The sequence below is a fragment of the Molothrus ater genome, chromosome 5 (assembly GCF_012460135.2).
Source record: "Molothrus ater isolate BHLD 08-10-18 breed brown headed cowbird chromosome 5, BPBGC_Mater_1.1, whole genome shotgun sequence".
NCBI lineage: Eukaryota > Metazoa > Chordata > Aves > Passeriformes > Icteridae > Molothrus > Molothrus ater.
In genome coordinates this window covers 11,084,112-11,108,508 of record NC_050482.2, presented here as the reverse complement: position 1 = coordinate 11,108,508, position 24,397 = coordinate 11,084,112, and the positions used below count along the sequence as shown (strand labels likewise).

At 37.9% G+C, this 24,397-nt stretch overlaps 1 protein-coding gene across 1 annotated transcript in view; it reads right to left on the bottom strand.

Moving 5' to 3' along the window:
- SEMA3C (semaphorin 3C) overlaps positions 1–24,397 on the bottom strand; it is a 116,091-nt gene that overhangs the window by 30,309 nt on the left and 61,385 nt on the right. Inside the window, exons 3-10 of the mRNA XM_036401441.2 lie at positions 19,638–19,798; positions 17,561–17,623; positions 16,112–16,231; positions 12,237–12,327; positions 8,367–8,486; positions 6,420–6,562; positions 4,305–4,419; positions 2,117–2,186 (exon numbers count right to left, since the gene is read on the bottom strand). Coding sequence (XP_036257334.1) covers positions 2,117–2,186; positions 4,305–4,419; positions 6,420–6,562; positions 8,367–8,486; positions 12,237–12,327; positions 16,112–16,231; positions 17,561–17,623; positions 19,638–19,798 — 883 coding nt within the window. The remainder of the gene's footprint in view (positions 1–2,116; positions 2,187–4,304; positions 4,420–6,419; positions 6,563–8,366; positions 8,487–12,236; positions 12,328–16,111; positions 16,232–17,560; positions 17,624–19,637; positions 19,799–24,397) is intronic.

Sequence of the window (24,397 nt, the reverse complement as noted above, 5' to 3'; positions counted from 1 at the left end):
AAGGAATTACTCCTATACAGTCCTCAAATCCACCCATAAAACTGGTCTTATGAAGACCCAAGTTTGAAGCTTCCTGAGGGGAACCCAGGGATTCAGCTAAGAAAAAAGTGGGCATGTTCTTCCCACTGCTCTAGATTCAGCCATGGGTCCAGGTAGCACAAGCTCTGAATGGTCTTCATCACCCTGTGATGATGAAGGGCACTAGGGGAAAAATTTCCAGATTGATACTAAGGCTGACTATAGTGATTAAACTCTCTAATTTTTCCTCTTGCTGCATGCAAGAACTGTGGTATTTGTTTAAAAAAATGGAAACTCCAGACAAGTCTAAAATCTGCCTAATGTTAGCTGTAGGATGAAGATAATCCAAGTAACTGTTTTCAATTGAAGAAGAAAAAACACTCCAGAAAAAAGCCTGAAAACATTACACATAGTGTCTAAACAATAGAAGTGAAATCCACATTGCTCTCAGCTATATATGGATTAGCAGAATGAACCTTTTAGATGGATTATGGTATTTGTGGAAATTTTACTAGGTATTAATAGATTTTGAGAAATGCATTTAGTCTTTCCAGATGTTTTATGCTAGATTTACAGCATATTATGACACTAAAATAATTTAGCTCAGTATTAATCTATTTCCTTCTGTATGATTCAGATAAAAATACTAGTAGTTATTAATTCCTGTGATGTTTCTCTCTTGCTACTGTTATGAGTTGGAAGTCTACAGAGATGAAGATACAGGAACTATTAGGGAGTAAAAATCCTTATGGTTTCTGTATTTAACTAGATAACATATTCAACCTATAGTTGAACAAAAATAAGGCAAGAATAGACCAACAGCAAGTGTAAAAAATTCAGTAGAGAGAGAAAATAGCTTGAGAGCCAGGAAAAAGTGCAAGTTTCTCTTTTTTGTCAGCTTATATGTTCCTGTGATTCAAATCTTATTTCCACTGACAAATACCAGAATTAGGTAAAAGTATTTCCAGTTCAGTCATGTTTCACCCCCAACCTAATGATAAGTGTGGTTTTACTACTAAACCACATAAGCTCACCCTTTTATCTTTTTGTGATGTAGGAATTATAGATAGCACTTAAGTTTACAACTTGTGTAATGTTTTTTTCCCCAATTAAATATCATAGATTAATATTCTCCTATCATATTTACATATTTGAGTAAGTATACCCCTATATCCCAATGAAAAAACTCTTGGAGAAAAAAAAATCTGAAAGGATTTTTTTACCAAAAATTGCTATTAAAGGAATTATTGATAATAAATTACATAATTTTCTAATTTGATAAAAAAATTAAAATTAAAAAAAAAACCCCAGGAGGCTTCTTTGAAGGTAAGACATAACATCTAAATAATAAAGGGTAACATATCAGAAATCAGGAAATAGTAACCAATTTTACTCTTTGTTAACACTATACAGTGAGGGCAAGAGGAAAAATAAGAAAAATAAAGGTAGAGGTGGAAGAATCTGTTGGTCCACCTGTCAGTCTATCTTTGTGGAGAGTTTCAGCATAGTAAGCCATATCTAGTGCTTCCACCACCCTTGGGAGCTCAGTAAATGCTTTCTAAACCAGACAGTAAGTGATTACAACAGACTGGAAACAGGGAGCTGCAAGGAGGTGACCAAATGCCACGCAAGCTTGTCCTTTTGTAGCCAACTGAAGCCAGTATGTTTATTGCCATCTCTGTGATCATCAGCCAGCTGAGAGACTGGAAATTATTTGTATGAATTCATGTAAGATATCCTGGTTTGATCCTTCAGGGTGCTGGATGTTCTTCAGGAGGTGTTAAGTGCTCTCAGATGCCACATGAGTTTCACTGCATTGAAGTCATTTAGCTTTCCACTGCTGAGCAGTGACAAGTGGCCCTCCATGGAAATGCTTTCCCAGTGGCAGCTGACAGTATGTCAGGAAGCAGTTTGCTCCAAGAAGCACAGCTCTGACATAGACACCAACAGCAATGATGCTGAGACTCCTGCATGCAAATCACAGCCACAGGAGACACACAAAATTGCCCAGCACAGCCCCATCCACAAAATACCAGTTTCAGTGTTCATATAGAAAATCAGGCAGTTTAGGTAATTTTATTCAAATCTCCATGTTTACCTTGATGTTGTAAAAATTCCATACACGAGCGTTGTTCTGGGGTTATCTGTCTCTAGGAGAAACACATCCTCTGAAAGAAAGAGAAAGAAAAAAGAGTAAGAAAAACTTTATTTTCCAGTTTAATTGTTGATTGTATTCCTTCTAAACTCAACAGTAGTTTTATCTCAGACTTGAATGGGAAAAAGGAGACTTAACCACATGAAGAGATCATATATGCATAAATCTAGCATTTAAACATTCAGAAACAAATTTGGAAATTAACTCCATGCCCTCTAGCCTTATGAAGACAGAAGGCAAAGATTTTCAAATACATTCAGGATCTATGACACACATTTTTCTCAGCTGTATCTTGTTTCAGCAGGTTGTTAAGCAGTAGGAAAACATTAAAGTTGCAGTAGGTTAAAGACAAAGAGTTCCCATAGATGGATGTAATCAAAAACAGGGAAATTAGGTGTTTTATTGTCCAGAAAGCACTGGAGGGCCCTCACTAGAGCATTTTCAACATGATATGAATGTCAGACAGCTCTGCAGTAAAGACTGTGAGAGATGTAAAACTCCCGCCTCCTGTTGTGTAGGGATTTATTGACTGCACTGTGCAAAGCTGTACCTACTCACTGAAATGAATTTACCCACTATTACCTCTGATCTGCTGATTTTTTTTTACACTTCAGTGAAAACTACTTTAATCTCTGACAGTTTCTCCTTACAAATGTTTTTAATCACTATAATCATGCTACCTCTTAAACTTAATTTACAACTCAAAAAAGACTGAACTGTGTGAGCTTTTTATCACAGAATATGTTCTTTAGCTTTCCATTAATTCATGTGGCTCTTTCATTTAACCCGCTGAATTTTTTAAATATTCTTTTCAATGTGTCAAAAGCAAAAGACTTCACCATGCAGAACTGGAAGTGTTATACTCTCCTGAATTATACATGAACACAGAAGCATGTGTTTGCTCTCTCCCTGTTTTCTGAATTTCCAGCTGTGACTGTATTCTTCCTCTTTGCTAGGGAATTGTGCTGGGAGCCCATGCTGAGAGCACTGTCTCCTATTCACTATGGCCCTACATATTGTCGTACAAGAACCTAAAAGCAGTTATCCTACTGCTTTGTTGAAGAGGAGGGGGTTGGTAAATCACAGTTCCGAAAGATGAGCTGCTGTGGCAGCGCTGAGGCACTGCAAACCTCAGAAAATCAGTCCTCCAAGAAGCACCTTGCACATTCCGAGCTAGAGCAAGTTAGGATCTGCTCCTAGGCCCAGTCAGGTTCCACTGAAACCTTGAACTAAAGCAAGTACACCAAGCAGCTGTAAATATATAAACTCAAAAAAACTCCAAATCCCATTTGCTATGGTGGGAATCAGGAATAATAATCAAGAAAAGAGAGAGGACAGAACGGTGAGAAAATCAGAGCCAGATGCAGACCCAGTGCAGGGCACATTAGCTGCTTATATTTATGTAAAGCACATACCAAATCTTCAATACATGAATTTAGAGCCATGATTTTGTGCATTTCAGCCACAAAAAACATAGAATTTGAAACTTTCTGGTAATGTTGTTAGGCATGTAGGTATCAAGCTATGCATCTATTAATTCCTTAATGAAAAGAAACCTCTTGTGATTGCTGTATGCATTGAATATTTACAGTATTTCACATGTTGAAACAAAGACTTATATGACTAAATGATTCCTGAAAAATATTTTTTATGGATAGTGTTATTGCTGGTGCCACTAACAGGATTTATTAGCATTATCTTGAATTACCAAACTGAGGACTCTACCCTGTGATCAAAAAATAGAAAAAATGCATTATGGAAAAGCTGTATGTTACACAGTGCTATAAGAAACACTTTCAAAGGGATGTTAAAAACCCTCTATTGTAATCCAAGCTAGTAGCAAACCAGTAAGAGAGCCACTTAGATGTTTCCTTCCAAGAATTAATTCTTTACATTCATCATTATTTACATAGTTAAGATTAATTACCTTAATTACCTTATAGTTACACAGACAGACTTATGAAGAATTTCTTGGTTTTGCTGTCATAAAACTGCAAGGGGAATTTTGTCATTGGCTTCTAGTGCTATGATTTCACTGTTAACAGTGAAAGAAACTGAATGAAAATCAGTCATTAAACATGCACAAGGCACAGCATTTAGATGAAATTTTAAGCAATGTTTTTTGTGATACCTAATTCATCAAAGTATGTTTCTGTTCCATCTTCGTCCATTACTGAGCACACAAGTCTTGCTTTCAAGAATGTTGTCCACTTGTTCACGAGACTGCGCTGACCACCTGTGTCATTCTGGAAAGGAATATTATTTTCAGAAAATAGGAAATAAAACACAGCTAACATTTTACTGGGCTTTCCCACACTTTTCTCACGTTAATTCATTATCTTGATAATTATCTGGTAAATTTAATATTAAAAATAGATAGGACTAAGCCAAATCCCCTCATCTAAGCATTCTATATACAGAACAAACCAAGAACTAGTTTTCTGAGTGGATCTTCTCTGCTGGGTTAGCAGAATTGGAGGGTTGGGCAGTAGATTTTTGTGCATCAAAAAATCAAAAAAGTTTTGTGCATGCTGTTGACTGGAAGTAACTGTGGAGCTCTGCATCACTCACTGACACCCAGGACAAAGTCCATGCTATCTCTAAAAGGTCTCATGGCTCTATGCAGGGATGTTTCTTGTAGTCCTGACAGCAGCATAGCTGTACCTGACCTAGTAAGCCACACTAGCACATGAGGTGGATGCTCTAAACAGTATTCAGAAATGATGGCTAGTGTGGCTCAAGCTAGTTATGCACTGTTGCAAGTCCTGCTAGCTTGGTCCAGAGATGGCTTGGTCACAGCTTGCTCATGGATCTTTCCAATTTTCCATGGTTCAGGGCTGGAACTGTAACTGCCAAACCAGGTGATGCAGCCCTGAGGTGACAGATCCTGACCAGCTGTGCTGGTGAATGCCTTACATAAGAGCAGTGTTCTCCAAACTGCATAACATGATGTCACCCAAGGAAAGAGAAAAACCAAAATGTGGAAGCTGCTGAAATGGGATTTCAATAAAGTGCTGTGCATGTTTCACTGATGCTGCTGGAGTTGGTAATCCAACATTTTGGGTGACTCATAAAGAGTCTTTTCAGTAGGTAATATATTTTGCAGTCTTAAAGGTGTTAATACATTAATATGATGGTATGGGTACAAGTATACAAATATGACTGGCTCAGATTTCTTTTAATTTGCCTTGGGATTCTGCCACTGGCTTCAGTGTAAGTCTAAAAAGGCTTAGGTCTTTCAAAAATCATTTGGGCTTCATCATAACAGCAGAAAACCTAATACAGCAGTAATTGTGTGAAATGTCTTCTTGAAAAACACCTAAAATGGCCTTTAGGCACTTTAACTAAAGTACAGAGAATGGAGATTATAAAAGAGATCACATTCCTCAGCATATTGCCAGAGAAGGACAAACACCTTCACACCCAGGTACCACAAAATCACAAAACATCAAATTCTAAAGAAAAGCCAAATTAAAGACAGGGAATGTACAAACATTCACAATGAACTTCCTGAAGCATTCCAAAAGAAGGAATGAATAGGCTAGCAGCAATTGTGCATTTATAATTTTTCTCTCATTAAAAAAAAATTGATTTCACCAGAGATATTAATAGCTGCTTCAATCATTTTTCATCTACCGTTGATTAGAGATATAAAAAAAAAAACGAAATAGACACAATGAGGAGTGCTGTGAAAAAAATTAATTATTGCCCAGGAATAGCCACAACTGAATTTAAATTTCCTGTGCACATTTTTAAAGTTAGGCTCATACATGCATCAATGCAAGCAAGCTGAAAGAACAGATGTCAAAAAATGAAAACAGCATTTGAAAGTTAAATCCACCAATTTAAAAGCTTGATATTTCTGATGTGCTTTAATTATTTTGAGTGTGTATGTGTGAAAGCCTTCACTGCTTAAAGTTCATTTTTATTAAGAAAACAGTGTGTTTTATTTGTGCTAAGGACAGCAAGTTTGAAAACTCAACACTAGTAACTATTCTGACTCAGTCAGAGAAATACACAAATCCCTGAACCTCTACATTTCCATATTCTTACACGTATGGTTAGATACGTGTAACCTGTTCAGACCCTAGCTGTAAGCTCAGTAACAGCTCTTCTTAATTATGAATGGTGACACAGAAGCAGGAAATTTTGTCAAATCAAGAGCTTTTCAAACATTTAGTCTTTTAGATTATCATGTCACACTAGCAGCTTATCCCAGCAACCTGGTAAACAAAACAGTTCTTACTGGGCACACTCTTGCAATCATGGAATGAATTTGCTTTGTGCTGCCGCTGTTGTCTGTGAGTCTTTCTTTGAAGAAGAAGTAGATTTTGGCATCATTGGGGTCAGTGCCATCTGGGATAACATGAGCATCCACAAAAATAGGCTCTGAAATGAAAAAGTTTACCGAAAGGGTGAAACCAAAAGATGTATCAGTATAAGCAATGAATGATTTGACATTTACTGACTGCTTCAAGGAAGTGCTGAATATACCAAATATCAACAGGTAAACGGCTCCAAGCTGGCAGCTGTATGTGCTTGCCTCCTCAAACTTTTATTTTACAGCAAATTTTTAGAGGAGCAGTCCAGAAGCAATGGTATTGGATTACTGCAGAGACCTGACGGCTTTGAGGAGGAAGGAAGAACCAATGTGTTATATGTTGCACCTAAGGAAAGTCTCATTGAGACAAAATATAAAAGTAATCTGGAAGAGCTTAGGAATATAACAAATAAGGTTCACAAATAGGAGGGGAAAACAATTTGTGCAACCCAGAAAAGGAAAGGAGGGTAGGCAAATGCTTGAGCAGCACTTGACTTAGAGGCTAGTAAACATAATCAAATGTATGTGCAAAACACTACAAAGGAGAATTAGGGAGAGAACAAAATAATTTATAACCTTAACAGCAAACATACAATGGACAGTGCAGGAGCCCTCAGAATATCTCCTCTGACTGAAGGAAGAAGTGGTCCTTCTCCCTGTAGGAAGGCTTTGTCTTTTCAATGATCATGCAAGATTGCTTGCTCAGTTGAAGTGCAGTACAAAGTTTGAAACAATCTGATACGAAGGTTGGATGTCTGAAACTCATTTTGAACTGCAGCATTTTTCTGTTCACATAAGTCTATTCTCAATTAATATAACAAATGTCATGACTTTGGCTCTAAAAGAATATGGAGATAAATTGTACTTTCAAGCACCTGTTTTGAACAGGTAGATTTTCCAGAAATTAGGCATTTTTAAATTTTCTTTTTCTCTAATTCATTTTAGGATGCACATGTTAGGATGCACAGGTAAGTGTAAGAATGTGTAAAAAACAGAAAAAAAAAATAGAGAGCAGACATAGTTTCCCTTTCATAGTGAAATGAATTTGTGAATGAAATCTTGTGATTTCATTCTAGTCACAGCCAGACAGGAGTAATAAGTCACCAAAAAAAATCAAGACAAAACCACAGTAACTTTACTTCAACATACCTGAAGGCTTTTAAAAAATGTAACTGCTGTGTTAGTTGCTCTATAACCTTTCATAGCTACCTCTGCTCAGAGGGGTGACTACCATTTTAATTTAAATTGATATAATTGGAAGGAGTCTTCTTACCAGTAAAGATAAGGAGAATATTCACAGTGATGTCAGTGAATCAAAGAGTTATTTGATTCCACTCAGAAATGAGTTTTTCTACTCTGCTTAGATATCTAATTCCTCACCACTGAAATAAGTGGCAATGATCCACATTGACTTCTCTGATAGTGGGACACTCTTCTGCACACATTTTGAATGCAAGTGGTGATGAATCTTCTGTGCAGAGATGGATCACCTTGAATTAACTGAAGCTGGTGGCTTAGAATCAAACACTGATTTAAGGCAATATCTGATTCATTAGAGGTGACGGCACTTTTCTAGAAATCAGACTGCCCTCAATTGCCATTGGAAAGGTTTTCATACACTTGCCCTCAAAGAGCTTGGTTCAGCAAAAAAAGGCCCTCAGGTAGGGTGGCCTAGGAGCTTGGTTCTTGCAGGGAACCCTCTATATCTGTGTATTGTCTACAGTTTCTATTTACACACATTTCTTCATGGTTCAGCTTCCTAAATTAAGTTCAGAGTCAAGCTCTTTAAAAGGTAAGGTCTTTGTTTTAAGCAAAGGAAAGCAGAATCTCTGTGATACCCATTAATACTCTAGTAAATTAGAGGCATCTCACCACTCAGCCACTTGGAGTTGTGCTGGTCAGTCCTCACTGCATTCCTCCTGGTTAGACTGCGAAAAATGGCTGCATCTGTCCCCATGAAATCAATATACATTCCTGAAAAAAGCTCTTCATCTGTAAAGAATTGAAATGGAGGGAGAAGTGTTATGGCTTTTGGGAAAAAAAAAGTTTATTTTAAATTCATCAGCTCTTTATTTACACGGGAGTCTATACAGATAGTGGGTCATGGGAATGAGGTTTTCTCTGATTTACAAAGACTCAAACTAGAATGCATGAGAGTAATCAGATTTTTCTTAGAGGCTTTATGGAACTGTACCATTAAATGCCACAGCAGAGCTGCACACATGGGAAACCATTCTTGATAGGAGGTTTAGTTGCCCTATTTGCACTGCTAAGGACCACTGGAGAATAAGGCTAGTGTTATCAAAAAGTACCAAATTCAATATATTAAGTATGCACTTCAAAGAATTTTTTTTTTTTTTGTTACAAAAGTAGTTGAAGTGACTGGGTTGAATTTATTGCTGCTGTAAACTGGCACAACATCTATTACAGTCAGTGGATCAGTGCCAATTTTTACCAGCAGCATTGTTACAGCTGCCCCAGGCAGCCTCAAGCTGACTTCAGCATGGCAGAAGCCAGACAATCATATCACTGAACTTTACTCAGAGTAATATGGAGCAACAGTTGTCCCCTGTTGTGTACTTGGTATAGGGTCATTATGCTTGAGCAGAATGAGACATGCAACTCCTACATTAACTATGAGCTTCTGCTCCCTGTGCAGGGCTTAAAACTCAGCCCATCAGCCAGGATCTCTATCTGTGTTTGTTTCAGTCTGTGTGTGTGCATAAACATATGTATATATAATTATAATTACATATACTATCATTTTCTACTCTGTGAATAACCAAGCAATTTCCACTGACTAATGACAATGAAACCCCAGAGTAGAAAACAGTAGCTAAAATAAACTCTAACTCTCAGAGTGGGAGTGGTGGCTGAATACATTCCAGTACAGCTGGGTCCCTTGATTGATGTTTTTGTCTGTACTCCTGGACTACCCAGAGAGTGTGGTCAAGCTGGCAAGAGTCACAGGCTCAGAAATACTTGAGGCTATTTTCATGCTCTGTGTGTGTGTGTGTGTGTGTGTGTGTGTGTTCATAATCAGCATGGAAGACTTTTGAGAAACTCATGAGAGGATCAAAACCCTGGAGACTTTGCTTTTCTGCTGCTAACTGGAGCCTGAACTGAACCCTGGCAGGGCATTCAGCAGCCACTCTTCTGCTCTCACCTCTCCCCATGATGACAAGATTCCTACACAGGGGATTTAAGCAATGCATTTGCTGCATGTTGCTGAAGCATTTACTTCTGGAGGAGGTATTGACAGAATGATGTTAGATCTGGACAAATTTATAAGTGATTTTGTATGTTTGCCTCCTTGCCTCAATCCATCAGAACTTTATTCTTATTATGAAAAAAATTGGCTGAAAGAGATCAGGTTTATGGTTCTCACTAAATGTTATGTACAGTCCTGTGCATATACACATACATACACACTTTAGAACAGTACTACACTATGTAATTTTAATCCTATTATACATCAACAGTATTACTTATGTCTTAAGCATTCCTAATGTCTGCTTGCTAATCATGTATCAGGGGAGATCCATCAGTTCCACTTCCTTCTGGTGAAATCCTTAAATTCCACACAGTATTTGGTCTGCACAGCACAATGAATTCACTCTACTTCACTTTGTTACTGGGGGGAATTAGTGAATTGATGAGGTATGTCTGCTTTTATAAATATCTCATAGTCTGGGTGGGGAGAAAGATATGCATCCTGCACACTTGTATTGCCAAGCTGCTTCAAAGCACTTTTTTCATTGCTTTGATGCAAACACATCTCTGTACAGCGGCAAACTGTACCAAGTTCAAATTTATTTTTATAGCACCACTTTCTTCTGAAGGGTGAATCAGCTTTCCTGATGTATTCTAGGCAGGTGATGCCCAAAATGGTCAAGAAATTGCATCTATATTTAGAAAGGGTTACTTTTTTGTGGAAGAGTTAGTTGGTCTGGTGGCATTTACTATGTTCTGAAGCAATGGGAGGGAATTCCTACTGCAGAAAGCTCAAAGGTGACTACAGTAAATTGGCTCAGTCCCTTCATTACAACATGGGCTGAGACAGAAAATGCTCATGCTTCTGGCATGGATACTGAGGCCAAATTCACTAGAGCTTAAGGTTTTGAAGTGACTGGACTTTGCAACACAAAGTATAAAACTCAATCTGGGGACTCTTTTTAAAAGGAATTTGACCTTGGTGGAATAATTTAAACTTTGTAGATGAACTATGCCATGAAAGATAGGTCAAACTGTAGGGAAGGTCTCAGTCACATAACAGAGATCAAGGAAGATAACAAAAAGTCTATTAAGATGAACAAAGCTGCCATAGACCTACTGTAGAAAAAGATCAGCTTATTATACAAACAATAATTCAGAAACTATGTTCTTTAATGTTGCTATATAAAATCCAGAAGAACAAGGAAAGGAAACAGTCACTTCACTTAATAATACCAGAATGACAATGAGTAGCAGAGGACTCATCTATCACTGACTTCGAACAAACATTTTCTTAACATAGTGAGTGTCTGTAAACACTGTCCTTAGATCACTGTTGAGATAAAGGTGTAAGTGCAGCCAAGGTTCCGAGAGATGTCTAGGTAGCATTCACCTGTTCTCTATAGGGGTTCAGTTTACATCTCTGTGAATAGATATCCTTTGTACTAAATAGACATGCAGGAATCAAAAAAAAAAAAACAAACCAAAAACCAATTTATATTTTGAACAGGGCATGTAGGACAGACTGTATTACACTTTCCTTAAGATGTACAAGACTTTAAAGGAAATATCTCACACAATATGTAATTGATGTAATTGATTTCAGAGGAAGCTGAATGGCAGAAACATGGCACATTGTTCCCTGGTAAACCTTGGGTGAAATACACAGTACATGTGTGCAATAAGTTTTATTTACTAAGAAATTCTCAAAAATCTGTGCAACTGCTCTTCCCTTCATAACCATAAATACAGCAAGGAGCAGACACATGAAAAATCAGGGCTTTGGCACTAGAAGTGTGTGAACACACAGCAAGTGTGAAAGGTCAGGTTACACTGAGTATATATTTCCAGCTCTTCCTGTTTGAAAAACGAAAAGTATCTTTTAAGATGACTTAGGCTGCACAAAGTGTATTCCCCCTTTGAGTTTTCTCATAGGTGTGCAACAAGCACATCAGAAATCCTTTATTGTTTCACTTTCTGGCCTTTCAGATGGAAGAAAATGGCAAAATTGGTTGGGTATAAAGCCAATTGAAGAATGAAGAGCTTTACAATAGTTGGTCAGCTCTACAGCAACGATGACAACAAAAATGAAATTTAAAGCATCTGAAGTCTTCAGGCTTTCTTTCCCTGGCTACTCTGGGATTTTAAAAATAATTAAATAAGACACAAGTGCTGTCTAGGATGAACAAGGTCAGAAACCATTCAAATATAAATGCTAGACAGGGTAATGCAAAGCTGAAACTATTCCTGGGAAAAAATGTGTAATCTGGAAAAGGGAGAACCTTTTGTTCCCTGTGTCTCTCTCCCCCTTTCAATAACTTATTCCTGCATTTCATTTGTCCACCCACCTTAAGCTTCACACAAGCCTTGAAACAGGGATGGACCCACCCCTTGTGCCCATCAGCCAGACTAAAGGCTGCTCCTGGGAGGTTGAATTCTGTGTCCAGCTCCCTTGGGGCATTCCATCAAGCCACCCTCCACAGGATCATATGGGTTTAGACCCCAGCAGCCTGGGGTATCTTTACTTACTGATCATAACAGACACTGTGTTCACGTTAGGGTTGAAAGAGCAGCGTCCCTTTCCTGATTCACACTTGGAGTCAATCTTGAAGATTTGTTCCTGCAAAGCAGATTTGTGTGTCACTTCTCATGTCAGAAACCATTAGATCTAAGCTGGTTTTTATGCCTGGCTGTTCACAGCATTAGCAATGCTCTATTAACAGTGCTCTACTGGGCACTTTCACTGTATTATTGATAGTTTAACTCTTCTATTCAGAATTCCATCATCCTGTTAGATAACACTGACACATGGTTATTATCAAGACTCTTGCTATAAATTCAAGACACTGAATCAAAAAAATGTTCCTTCTGTCTCTGTTAAGGATAGATTGACTGATCTCTGCAATAATATCCATGGAGATTGCTTCTGTGGTTTTGAAATTATTTATCATTTATTTTCTGAATATACTGGTGTACTTATAACTGTCTAGGACATTGTAATAAAGCTACTAGAACAATAATACATGTAAAATAAAAATCTCTTATGACAACTTTCATTAGATTGTAGCACAAATCATTTGGTCTTTACTGAGTTATCAGACCTCCAAACATCCCCCAAATGACACTTATTTTCCTCAATACCATCTCTTGGATTATGTGTAGAGCTCTAAATCGACAGTGACAGATGATTTATCTATACCTCTTACCTGAAATCTCCTGATTATTTTTTTAAGAAATCATGGTACAGGGATTTTTTATATGTCATGTACTTTCTGAACATTTAGAAAAGTAGAAGCAATTTGGACTACATCTTAAAATACACACAATCTGAATATCTTTAGAAAATCTGCCCGTTTTGGTGCAACTCCTCACTCCTTGGTTCCCAGCATTACCAGCACAGTGTGCACAGCAAGAAATTACTCAGGCCCGAGCTCATTCCTTAAAACCTGCAGTCAGTAATGGCAGATGTAATGCACACTGACTCCCCCACACTGTATACCAAAAAGCTTGTTCTTAAGCTCCTACAACAAACTTCCAATCTTCAAGAAAAGGCCGAAAGACACAATTGCAAGAAAAAAAAACCAAAAACAATAATAACCAAACTTAAACATTTCAAAAGAAAAATGTAGCTGACAAAAATTCCAAAGAAAGGCTTCTGTGAGGTAGATGCCAACAATTAGTTATTTGAGAAAGGCCAGCAACTCCTGATGTTGCCTTTAACAGTTAATGTAAATCACAGGGGAGTGGGGATGCCACACAAGTCCCTCAGCAGCCATTTGGCACCAGAAAATTGAAGATTACACCAAGTTCAAGTGCACAGCTGCAGCAGGAAGTTTTCATATGATTGCTCCCTCTCTTTCCCCCCCTCTTCTGTTTTGCCTAATTTAATCTCAGAGATCTTATCTATTGTTTCAGTAATAAGCTCTCTAAACATTGTTAAAATATAAGTATGAAGTTTCTAATGTGATCTTGGGTGGTTTCTTTGTTGTTTTTTTTTCACTTCTAGATTATATGCAGCTTGATTCTAATCCATGTTTACTATATTAAACCACTATTTACCAATTTAAAATGCCCATTAACTCCTCTGCTAAACTGGCTCCAGGATTACACTTGATTTTCATATATATTAAACTACCATTTAGTCTATAATTATTTCACTTAGGGATTACACTTCCTTCTGTTTGCATTTACTTTGACATTAGAATATATTTGGGTGACTAAGGGAGTAATTACCAAAGGCCAAAGTATTAAGTGTGCCAAAGAAGAAAATTAATTGTTTTATAACTTCTGTTTCAGCGAAAAGGGCAAAATTTTGTCTCATCAATAAATGCCTATTTTTTGTGAGCTTATGTGGGATCCTGGAGACAGAAGAGCAAAACAGGCCCAATTTTTATGATTGTTAGATATGGCTCTGTTAGACTTTCTAGCTTCTAGAGAAAAACAGATGTGCTTTCTAAAATATTCATTTTGCACGTGCAAAAACAACCTTTTGTGCATTGAAAACTGTACCATATAGAAGGTGAAATGATACAAGCAGAGGAGAAAATGAATTTGCACTGATCCCATCAGCATTACATAGTTCCTCATACTGCTCTATCAATTAGTCATGCACTGATATATGCAATGAGTTCAGAAGGAAATTCTTGGGTTTAAACTGTTATGCTATTGTTGGCCTGCACAGTAATGGCTTTGAGCATGAAGTGCCTACAGTCAAGTGTCTCACAGACTGCAGACGTCTGAAACAGCAGTTTATTTAATCAATTGATCATAGGCATGCAGCTCTACAGACAGGCTAAGTGAAGCTGCTTCTGCTTTTCCAAGTCATGTATCTTTACTTTGCATTTAAGAAATTTAACATCTTGCATCATCTGGAGATGTCATTTCCTGCCCTTCCTTCTGTCCCAACCTCATTTACAAACAGTCTAAAATAATGAGATTCAAACTTCTCTGGCCTGCAATACCAGTACTTAGGATGATAAAGAGAATTACATTAATTAAAGACAAATGAGATCACCGTTCATGTTTTAAATGATTTTTCAAGAAATAGAATAATGCTGGGGAAAGGTGATCCCTGTTTCATAATACATCAAAATAAGTCAATGCAGAATTTTTAAACCAGAAGGATTGATTTACTTACTTAGTTCTGCTTGCTTCTGCTTTTAAATTCAGGCCTATAATCTCTACTTTTAAATAATTTAGTAGGACTGAAAGTGCAGTGATTGTGAGTGCATGCTCTGTTAAAGATGCTGGAGCCAGGTAGGGATCTACCAAAAGTCACTGAGATCATATCATGCAAACTGACCTGGAGGAACATTGACTAATCTCCTCCCTGGCAACCTCTGCAGCAATCTTGGGGCTCAGCCAGAATTCCCATCCCACTCCCAATTAAATCAGTGATGAATTTCTCAGTGTCTTCCCGAGAAGCCAGCCCAGCTTTTAAAGCTGCCCTGACATGGCAAAGCTCCAGGTAGCACGCTCTGATCTTCCTTCCCAACACATCTGCTTCCACATTGTTCTGGAAAATATACTGCACACCCCTGTGCCTGCAGACATGAATCTGACCCAAAAGCTACTGAGGTGCTGCCTCCTGCTTAAGTGCCATTCTCTTTCTTTCTGGTTGCTTAATTTATTACCTATTACATTTGCAGATAAACAAACATTTCACTTTCAAATCAGGAAACTTGGACCATATACTTCTGAAACATCTGGTACTTATACTCTCAGTGAAACTGAATATAGAAAAATTGGAGACCTATCTAGAAAAAGTAAGATCTTACAGCGAAGAGAAACTTACCAACTTCATCTGGGCACCACCTAGTGGGGCAAAACTTGTGCAGTAAATAAAGTTCCTGTACTGGGATTGCATCTAGATGGTGTTAAGCTGAATGCCAGCAAACCTAACCTGAATAGCCAGCCAAATTAAGAGCTTCTCCAAGGAACCAGTAACACATGGAAGTTATAAAAATTAAAGTTTGTATTTTACTTTTCATCTAACTGGCTATTTCCTTTCAAGTATTTCTTGGGCATTTTTCCACCAAATGGTAGGAATGAATTCACCAGACAATGTCAAATAAAAAGTACTATCAAATGTATCCCAGCATTTGGTATGGCTGTGGGCAACCATCATGTATTGCACATATATATATATATGACAAATGTTGTCCATATCTTGGACAAATATATATTTTGGACAACCATCATATTTGAGGCATGGATTTTGATCATGGCTTTGCTTCTAGCTGGTATCAGGTCACAAAACTATGGACCTTTGCTCCTTCGCTATTTAACACCGGTGAAGGACCCTACTGGGACCACTGATTCTTGCATTTTCAAAACCTTGAGATTTTGCTTCACACCAGCAGGGTGGACCCCAAAGTGAGTGGCCAGAAAGAAAGGAGAGTTACCTCAGACCTGCGTCCCCTGTTGACGTAGACGCAGACGGGGCTGAAGGCGCCGCTGCCGCAGACGTACAGGTGGGTGCGGTTGTAGGACTGGATCACCCGTACAAAGTTCCCACATCCATGCTGCAGGAAACACAGAGAACAGTCACTCCACAGGGGCAAGTGTTAGGAGATGTTGGGAACACTAGAGAACATGACATAGAATTTTAATAGCATCATGAAAACAGCTACTGAGTTTGTTGGTCTCTGGATGTGGACAGCTGTTTCTTTTCACATCATTTTGCCTGCTCTGGGAACTGGGCTCTTTCTGACTGAGCACCACAAATGAGTTACAGACGAGTCCACAGAGCTCGCCTACTTCCACACAGCAATCCAATTTTCACTCACATATTTCTCCTCCATGAGAAGAAGCAGGACCTCTACAGGAAACCAAGGCGTAACCTTAGTATATTTCCTTAAGGACACCTCTGAAACAGTCTCTTTTTCTCCCTGATTTGTTCAACATAAATGGAGATAATTAAAAAGAAAGCAAGTCCAAATATCAGATTTTGCTATTTGTGTAAACAATTTATTTCCGAAACTTTAAACTGAGGTTTGCAGTCAATTGTTGCTTTGTATGGAAGACCTACAGTGACATCTTCAAATCAGCATGAAAATTAAACCAGAATGTTAAGGGCCACACAGTTCACAGTATTGGATTTACATTTTTTCTCCCTTCCCTTTTTTTTCTTACTCTTTCATTTTGTACTGTGATCAAGTGTTAATGCTCTTTAGGTTGAAAACAGATTTTTTTAATGAATACATTTTCTTACCCAGATCCCAGAACTGCTTTCATATTCAACCATCCAAACCTCAACGAAGACACTGTGAACTGCATATGTTTTATGAGCACAGGGTTGGAAACTGTGCCATCAGTCATCCTCATGAAAATCAATAGAGTTAATCCTTGTTTAGCAGACTGCACTGGTTTATTTACTTTTAAAGGCATTCACATTTTTGGTTCAGCAGGAGCCAGCACCATACAATATCATCTGAAAACTGGTGCACAACTGGGGTTTTCAGACTGCAGGCAGTGGGTACCACCCATTCTCAATGTGTGCTCCTGGGGAGTGCAGCCAGCCAAAGAACTTCCACACTGTGAAGAGCAGCTCAACAGGCAGTGCAGCACCACCCCAGAACACACCTGGAAAAGTACTATTACCTAGTTTGATTAGTAACAACCAAAAAAGGGAGGAAATGGACGCTGCGTATCTTGTCCCATCTGTCAGAGTCTGGAGCTGCATTCTGTTTATATTACCTGATTTTCCAGTATTTCACTTTATAGATTGGCTTGCAAAGTATTTCAAAGAAAACCAAACACTTCTTTCATTTTGCTTTGGCTGCACTCAAGGTGCTCTTACTTTATTGCCAAGTACCTAATTTGTGTGTATGAGTGCATGGATTACAACTTACTGTAGGATCCTTGCCAGCCATTTTGCACTCTTCAACCTTGTTTGCTGATGCTGGCCAGAAAATCTGTAAGGAAAGAAGTATTGTTCAAGCAATGTATTTATTTTTCATTTTATCATCAAAGTTTTGGCTAGATTATGACAAAACCTACCTGGAATCTCAAGATTTCACATTGATTTCTTTAAGAAGGATTTTCAATAAATACTTCAATGTCTGAAGGATTATCTGTTTATCTCAAAGTGTAAATATTTTGAACTTCTTCCATTATTTATTTTGATTTTGAAATAGGAAAGACATCCATTACAAATTTATCCCCAGAAATCTAGTACGTGACAGAGCCTGATAACATTTAGCCTCAAGGTAACATAAACAACATCATTAAAAGATTTCTGTGTATATATGTACACATATCTATATATATCTATATATATATGTAGAATTGTGGATTTGAATGCATGTGTATATGGGATTTCTACAGATCTATAAGATCTGCAAAGTGAATCCGTTGTTAAATAAACAAATGCAGAGACTGTGTAGAATTGCAGAGATTCATTCTGAGCCTAATACTGGGTGATCACATTCACTGCCAGAAAGCTTTGTGTGTTTTTCCTTTCTGTTGATTTTTTTTATTCTTTATTCTCCAGGCCTATATAAGCTGTTGAAAGCCTCACAACTTTATACTGTAGAAGATATTTCATGTAACAGAGGCCCTCCTATCTAATCAAACTCAGCACAGGATTAAACCCAACCTGCCAAGGACAGGAGGGGAGTGCCATGCTGGGGCGCAGCCCCTGCCAGACCAGGGTGGCTGGCTCACTGTGAGATGGAAATTAGCAAAAGGGTCACAGAAGGTATTTCAGACCCTAGAAGGCAGCCCCATTTCAGAAAGAGATTTGGGTACCGTTAGGAGGAGGGAAGGATGCATTCACACCATAGAACTAGAAGCATTTAATTTAAATGTGTAAGTTAGAATGAGCCTCCCTGGGCTCCCTGAACAATCAATTCAGGTGGACAGGCAAGTCCAGAGGGTGATTCAGAGCAAAGCCTAATTTAACTGTGCTCAATCACTCTCTGGCAGGGCCCCTCTCTCTCTCCTGACACATTAAAAGCCTTGTCTCTTAAGAAAGGCATTTATCTTCCCAGCTGCAAGCCGGGTATCGCTGCCCCTCAGCCCTTCTGAGGTACAGTAATAAAGCCCACAGATTAAAGGACTGGATGGATTTGGTGGAACACGGCTTTTATGGTACACCTTCAGGCAGGGTAGTAGCTGTGATAGTACAAAAACAGGCAGGACAAAGTCTGTAGACAGGCAATAGCTCAACAGCCAGGCTTCTGGGCACACAAGAACTTCTGCAGGTCACCCATGTCAAAAGCAGAGAGGCTGAATTTCAGCCGGCTTTAGAGACAAGAAAGGAATCTGTAAGCATTTGATAACATTATTATTTTCACACGGAGGTTGCCCACTACTGTTTGGTGAGGGAACACAAAGTCCTTGGAAAGCACCATCTCAGTAAGTGAGAAGCCAGAAAACAGGGGGTGTCACGGCGCCCAAAAAACCAAATAAAGTGTCTCAGCTACCCAACTGAAGGGCAAAGGCTGACACAGACATAACAGGAGATTGGAAAATAGTTCAGTGATTAGAGTCAGAGCACAAAACACAAAAAATGGAGTATAAGATTAAGGACAACTCTGTCCTTGCTTTTTTTCCATATGGCCTAAGAATGATAGTGTGTATCTTATTCTTCCTTGAGGATTCTTCTAAAAGTGTATCTCTGAACCATCTTGGAGAGAGGTGGAAAGTGTCAAATCACACAGATTTTCCTTGTGAGGCCAGGCCAAGCAGAATATTCCTTCAAAATGAGTAAATAGGTCAGTTTTAAACAGTGTTTGGGGAACAGTGTATAGCTTCAGCCGCAGTGTAATGCAGATAAAACATGTAATGCATAAAACAAGGACTAAAAATTCAATAAGGTGTGGGCATGGACTTCTGTGTAAAATAATCAAATACTATTATTTTGTCTTAAAAGGAAAGGCATGGAGTAAAGCAACCTCAGATTCTCAGAATAAAACTTGAACTTACACTGAGGGGGTCTTGGCTTATATTGTTAATATTCAGAGACAGAATATGATCTTTACTCCCCACATAGATCCGATCCTGATCTTCATCCATCAATAATATCCTGTAATCCAGGGGGCTGTGGGATATCCTGTGATACTCAGAGGTCTTGGTTTCTTGCAGCTCTGAAATAGTAAAAACAGTAGCAATAGTAAAGCAGTTCACTCACGTTTCTTGCTTCTCAGCTGCAATTCTTTCTAAATAAAGACATCTTTGAGCACAAATGGGGCCAGAGAGGGAAGAAAAAGCCTCATTGAACACTAGGTAACAATACAATAGCTGAGGTAAAACAAAGTTTCTTTTCCAGTTTGAATACAATTATTTTCTACATTAAGTAGATAGACATAGCTCATAAAAATCAGGCAGTGCTGTTATTCATTCATCTAATTAATTCTTATTTTAATGGATATTATTATTTACAGCTTTGGCTTTTAAGGAACATAATTTATTAAATTAATCAATATGTTCAATACATTCTGAAGTTTATGACTGCAGAAAACCCACAAGATCAATGAGAACTACATAAGAACATTTTACCTCCTTTTCCTAACAGGGGGCTTCACTAAGAAAAGGTTTTTATCATTTTCAAGGTCAAGTTTTACTTTGTTCTACATCATCATGTGTGGCTTACTTAAAAGAAAAAATCATTCAGTCAAGCCTAAATGTGTCTTTTCATTCAGTTGTTTGTTTACAGGTTTGGACCAAACTAACAGAACTGTAGAAGGAGCTCTATTTTTCTACATAAAACTTTTTTCAATAAAGTGAAGTGAAAACATCCTTTGATCTCAGCAGTGCAGGATCAGGCCTGTTACAGAAATAGCATAAGCAACTGCAATATAAGTTCTACTTGCTGCCTTCAAGAAAGCTCAGCCTTCCCATCTTTGCTTGGCCAATATATTTTGGCCCCCAGTCAGCTTGTTTTACTCTTCAGTAATTACAGAAGGGAGATTTCTCAAGAGCTGAGAGTGGAAAAATAAAACCTTAATAATCAATTTGTCTTTGTAAAAATATTTAACATATAATTACGCTTTCTTTCTTCATGAATATTGGGACTGGAATTGTGTTCCCTGTGTACTGTGTATTTATATTCAAAATACACAGTACTTATGAAAACGAGCTCTGCTATAATGTATATTCATAAATGTAAGATCTGAGCCCACAGTTCTCAGTTGCAAACTTTGTCTGGGACACTATGGCTTGTCACTGCTGCTAAAGGTTTTTTAAAAGCAAAGTTTTTTGCTCAATCATTCCCTACGGAAAACAGTAAATGTCATACAAAATTAGTTGTCTGAAGCTATTGATATTTTACAAAACTCTCAAACCAGAAAAATTTCTGTATATGTGCTCTATCAAAAAAAAAAAAAAAACCAACAAAAGAAGTGTGCCTAAAGTATGCACCTTCTGCAAAACACATATTTAGCTGAAAGCAATTTTTTTTAATTACTTGGAGAGCCATTTTTAATAGCAGGCAAAAGTTGAAGTCCTAGGATTCATACCTGTCTAATAGAGAACTAATGATTGAAATAACACTTATCAGAATATAATTTGCATTGATAAATAGGATACATAACTCCAATTAATTTTTTATCATTGTTAACTAGTTTCATAGGAAGATGAAAAATATCTCCAGTTACTAAAAGGTACTTGTGTTCTGATTAATTTAAATGTGAGACAGCTTTCAGGAGCTGAGTTTCCTACATGCACTTATTTATGGTAATATAAAAAAAACCCAAAACTAGTAGTATTTATCTTGTGCCTTGACAAAAGATAAACATACAATCAAGATTTACAATCTGTGCCTAAAAAACTGAAAAGAACTTGTTAAGTATATATGAAAATTGTTCACAGTACTTTCAGAAGGCTTTTTTTAGTGCTTGAGAAATCAACAGTTTTTCTTCACTTTAAAAAACTCCTCCCAGTAAGCTTTTAGCTAGGATTGTCCCAGGCCCCTGGGAGACTCCCCAGCACAGTGCCATCAACACCAGTACCTTTGGCCTCTGAAATTCTCACAACCAGGCTCAGGCACCCATCCCTTTTCCAGGGGCATTATAACACCTGGCAGCTGTAAGGTGAAACTGAACCTTCTCCTAACTGCACATTTGATACACCAGGAAAGCACAGATAAACTGGGAGGGTTTCCCACCCAGCACAGGGTAAATGTGAGCACAGTGACTGCACAACAGAATGTCCCTCCTGGCTGCCCCACTGACTGACAGTGTTGACAATGAGAACACCAGGGCTGATGCAACAGATCATCATTACCATGATTGCTTTCAAACAAGAGACAAAGACAGCAACAGATTTCCACAAGTTCCATTCATCAAAGTCCATTATTTTCTTGGAATTTTAACCTCTTTGAAATGGTATTATTCTTTCCAAGGATCCTGAAAAATAATCTGCCTCCATCAAGTTGCTGATGTAAAGAACACCTTAGGCCAGGTTACTGGACTATGGAAACTTAACACTATTCATAAGAGGAAGGAATGCTGTGAAACAAATATTCTCACACTGATTTATAGTTTTATTTCTTTTAATGCTGAAGTTTACAGCTTCTTATGCTCTGTGGGCTACTCAAGCAAGTAGGTAGGGAATTTATAACAAATCAAATTTTATTTCCATTTAACAAAACTTACCACACAATCATCCAAGAAAATTAGATTTTTTAAAGATTTAATATTTAGTTGCTTGGAGAAAGCAGTGGCTGCAAGGATGCTGTATGGTCTTTCACATTCCCTTTCATCGCTCTCAAACGAAAGTTTTTTTGGCAAAAAATGAAGTAGACATTTATGACATTCAGAGCAATTCTATTCAATGCTTTTTATTCAAACCAAATTCTATCATGCTTTTTATTCAAACCAAACATTCAAAGCAGTAAAACCTATATAGAGAACGATGCTACAGACAGCTCTCTAAATATTAAAAAAATATAAAACAATATGAAAGTAACTTTTGTCCTTAATGATACAAAAATAATCTTTGCTTGTCGATTTTCTTCATCAGTTGTGAATTTTGCCTTTCCTCAGGGACAAAACCAATACCAACTTGATCCCTACTGTAAGAAATCTGATCTTAGAGGACAGGTTGCTTTAATGAAGAAACAAAAGCTGCAGTGAATTCTCTTTCCAGATCATGTTTATTATTGAACTGCCCATTTTGGAGATCCCAATGACTGGGAGTTTTTTCTGAACACAACTTGCTGACAATTAGACAGTTTAAGTCCTACTCTTTAATCATCTTTCTAATCCACCACAAAAATTAGAAAAAAAAAAGTCATGTTCTCACAGAAGAAAAAATATTTGTGTAATATCTATTGCTGACATCACAAAAGCCTTTGTAACAAACCTAAATATTGTCACCAAAACAAAACAATTTCTGGGTATCCAGGGAGGTGTAGTTACCTTACACAGCCTATTATAACCAAATTGCCCAGCCTGCATAAGGATAAATGAGCTAGATCCTCTGAATGTCTTATTTAATCACTCAGCCTCACTCCTTAATTCAAATTCACTGGAAGCACAATGTTGAAAACAGCCTGACTCTCCAAGACTAAGGAATATAATAATCTCTAATATGTAGAGGCAAGACCCTAGACTTCCTTGGTTGACATCTTATAAGGATGCTCGATGCATTTGTTACTGAAATTATTGCAACTTTTAGTAGGACATTCCCAAAATATAACTTCCTTTGTGAAGACTTACATAATCACTTATTACTGAATGCTCTACACAACCAAGAATGACTTCAACATAATCAAGAGTTATCTTTATGTTGCAGGGTTTGGTAAACTACAGCCCTGGCATGCAAGCATCCCTAGCCTAAATTCAAAGCACTGAATTAATCCACTGATAAACTGTGGATAAACCATGACACATGAGGTGCTGCATGCAGTCATGCCTGCACTCTACCATCCCTGCACTTCCAGCCTAGCAGGGCGTCTTTCAGCAAGCCCAGGATGGTCTGTCAAGCTTTTAATTTAGGATCCCCTGCGGGAGAGTGCAAGAAATAATATGCTTTCCTCCTCTTTCCTGCTGGCATAAGGATTCAGTCTCAGAAGGCTGTTTATGGGGAAGTTGAGAGCAAAAGCAGAGATTTGGTGTCTGTGCTTCAGAAACAAGCAGGGAGTAAAGCACAGCAATCCATTCACACACAGCACCACAGAGATGGGGCCAAGCTCAGCTTTCCAGGAAGATGGGCTGCATCTCCCCAGGGAACCTCTGCTGCCCAAACTGGCAAAGATTTTATGTAGCCCTAGTGATGTGGAAGTCAGCAATACAATGCTGTTTTATTTTACATTTTACATTCTCCTGGGGGGTGGGGTGCACAAATCACACACCTTGTGTACATCTAGCAGCAAGCTCAATGTTAGCCTCTGATTACGGAGGCTGTAAAACTCTCTTAAGCCTCATTAAGTCTTGAGTTTGTGCCAACAAATATGCCAGCACATGCCAAATGTGAGGCTGCAATGTAAAATCTCACCTTCTAGGAACTGGAATGAAACCAATTTTCTTTTTTTTTTTCATTTTTTCTTTTCTTTTTTTTTTTTTTTTAAATAGAAATAAGTATTTAAATAGAACAATGTTTTTGCTTATAGTGTCAGATGGAAATGGTCCCCTTCTGCCAGGTCATGTTTAAAAAGGTGAAAAGTAATTTGGACATATAGATACTATGCATAATGTTGCTACCATTGAATGGAATGATTATGTATTTTAAGAATGTGAGTGGTA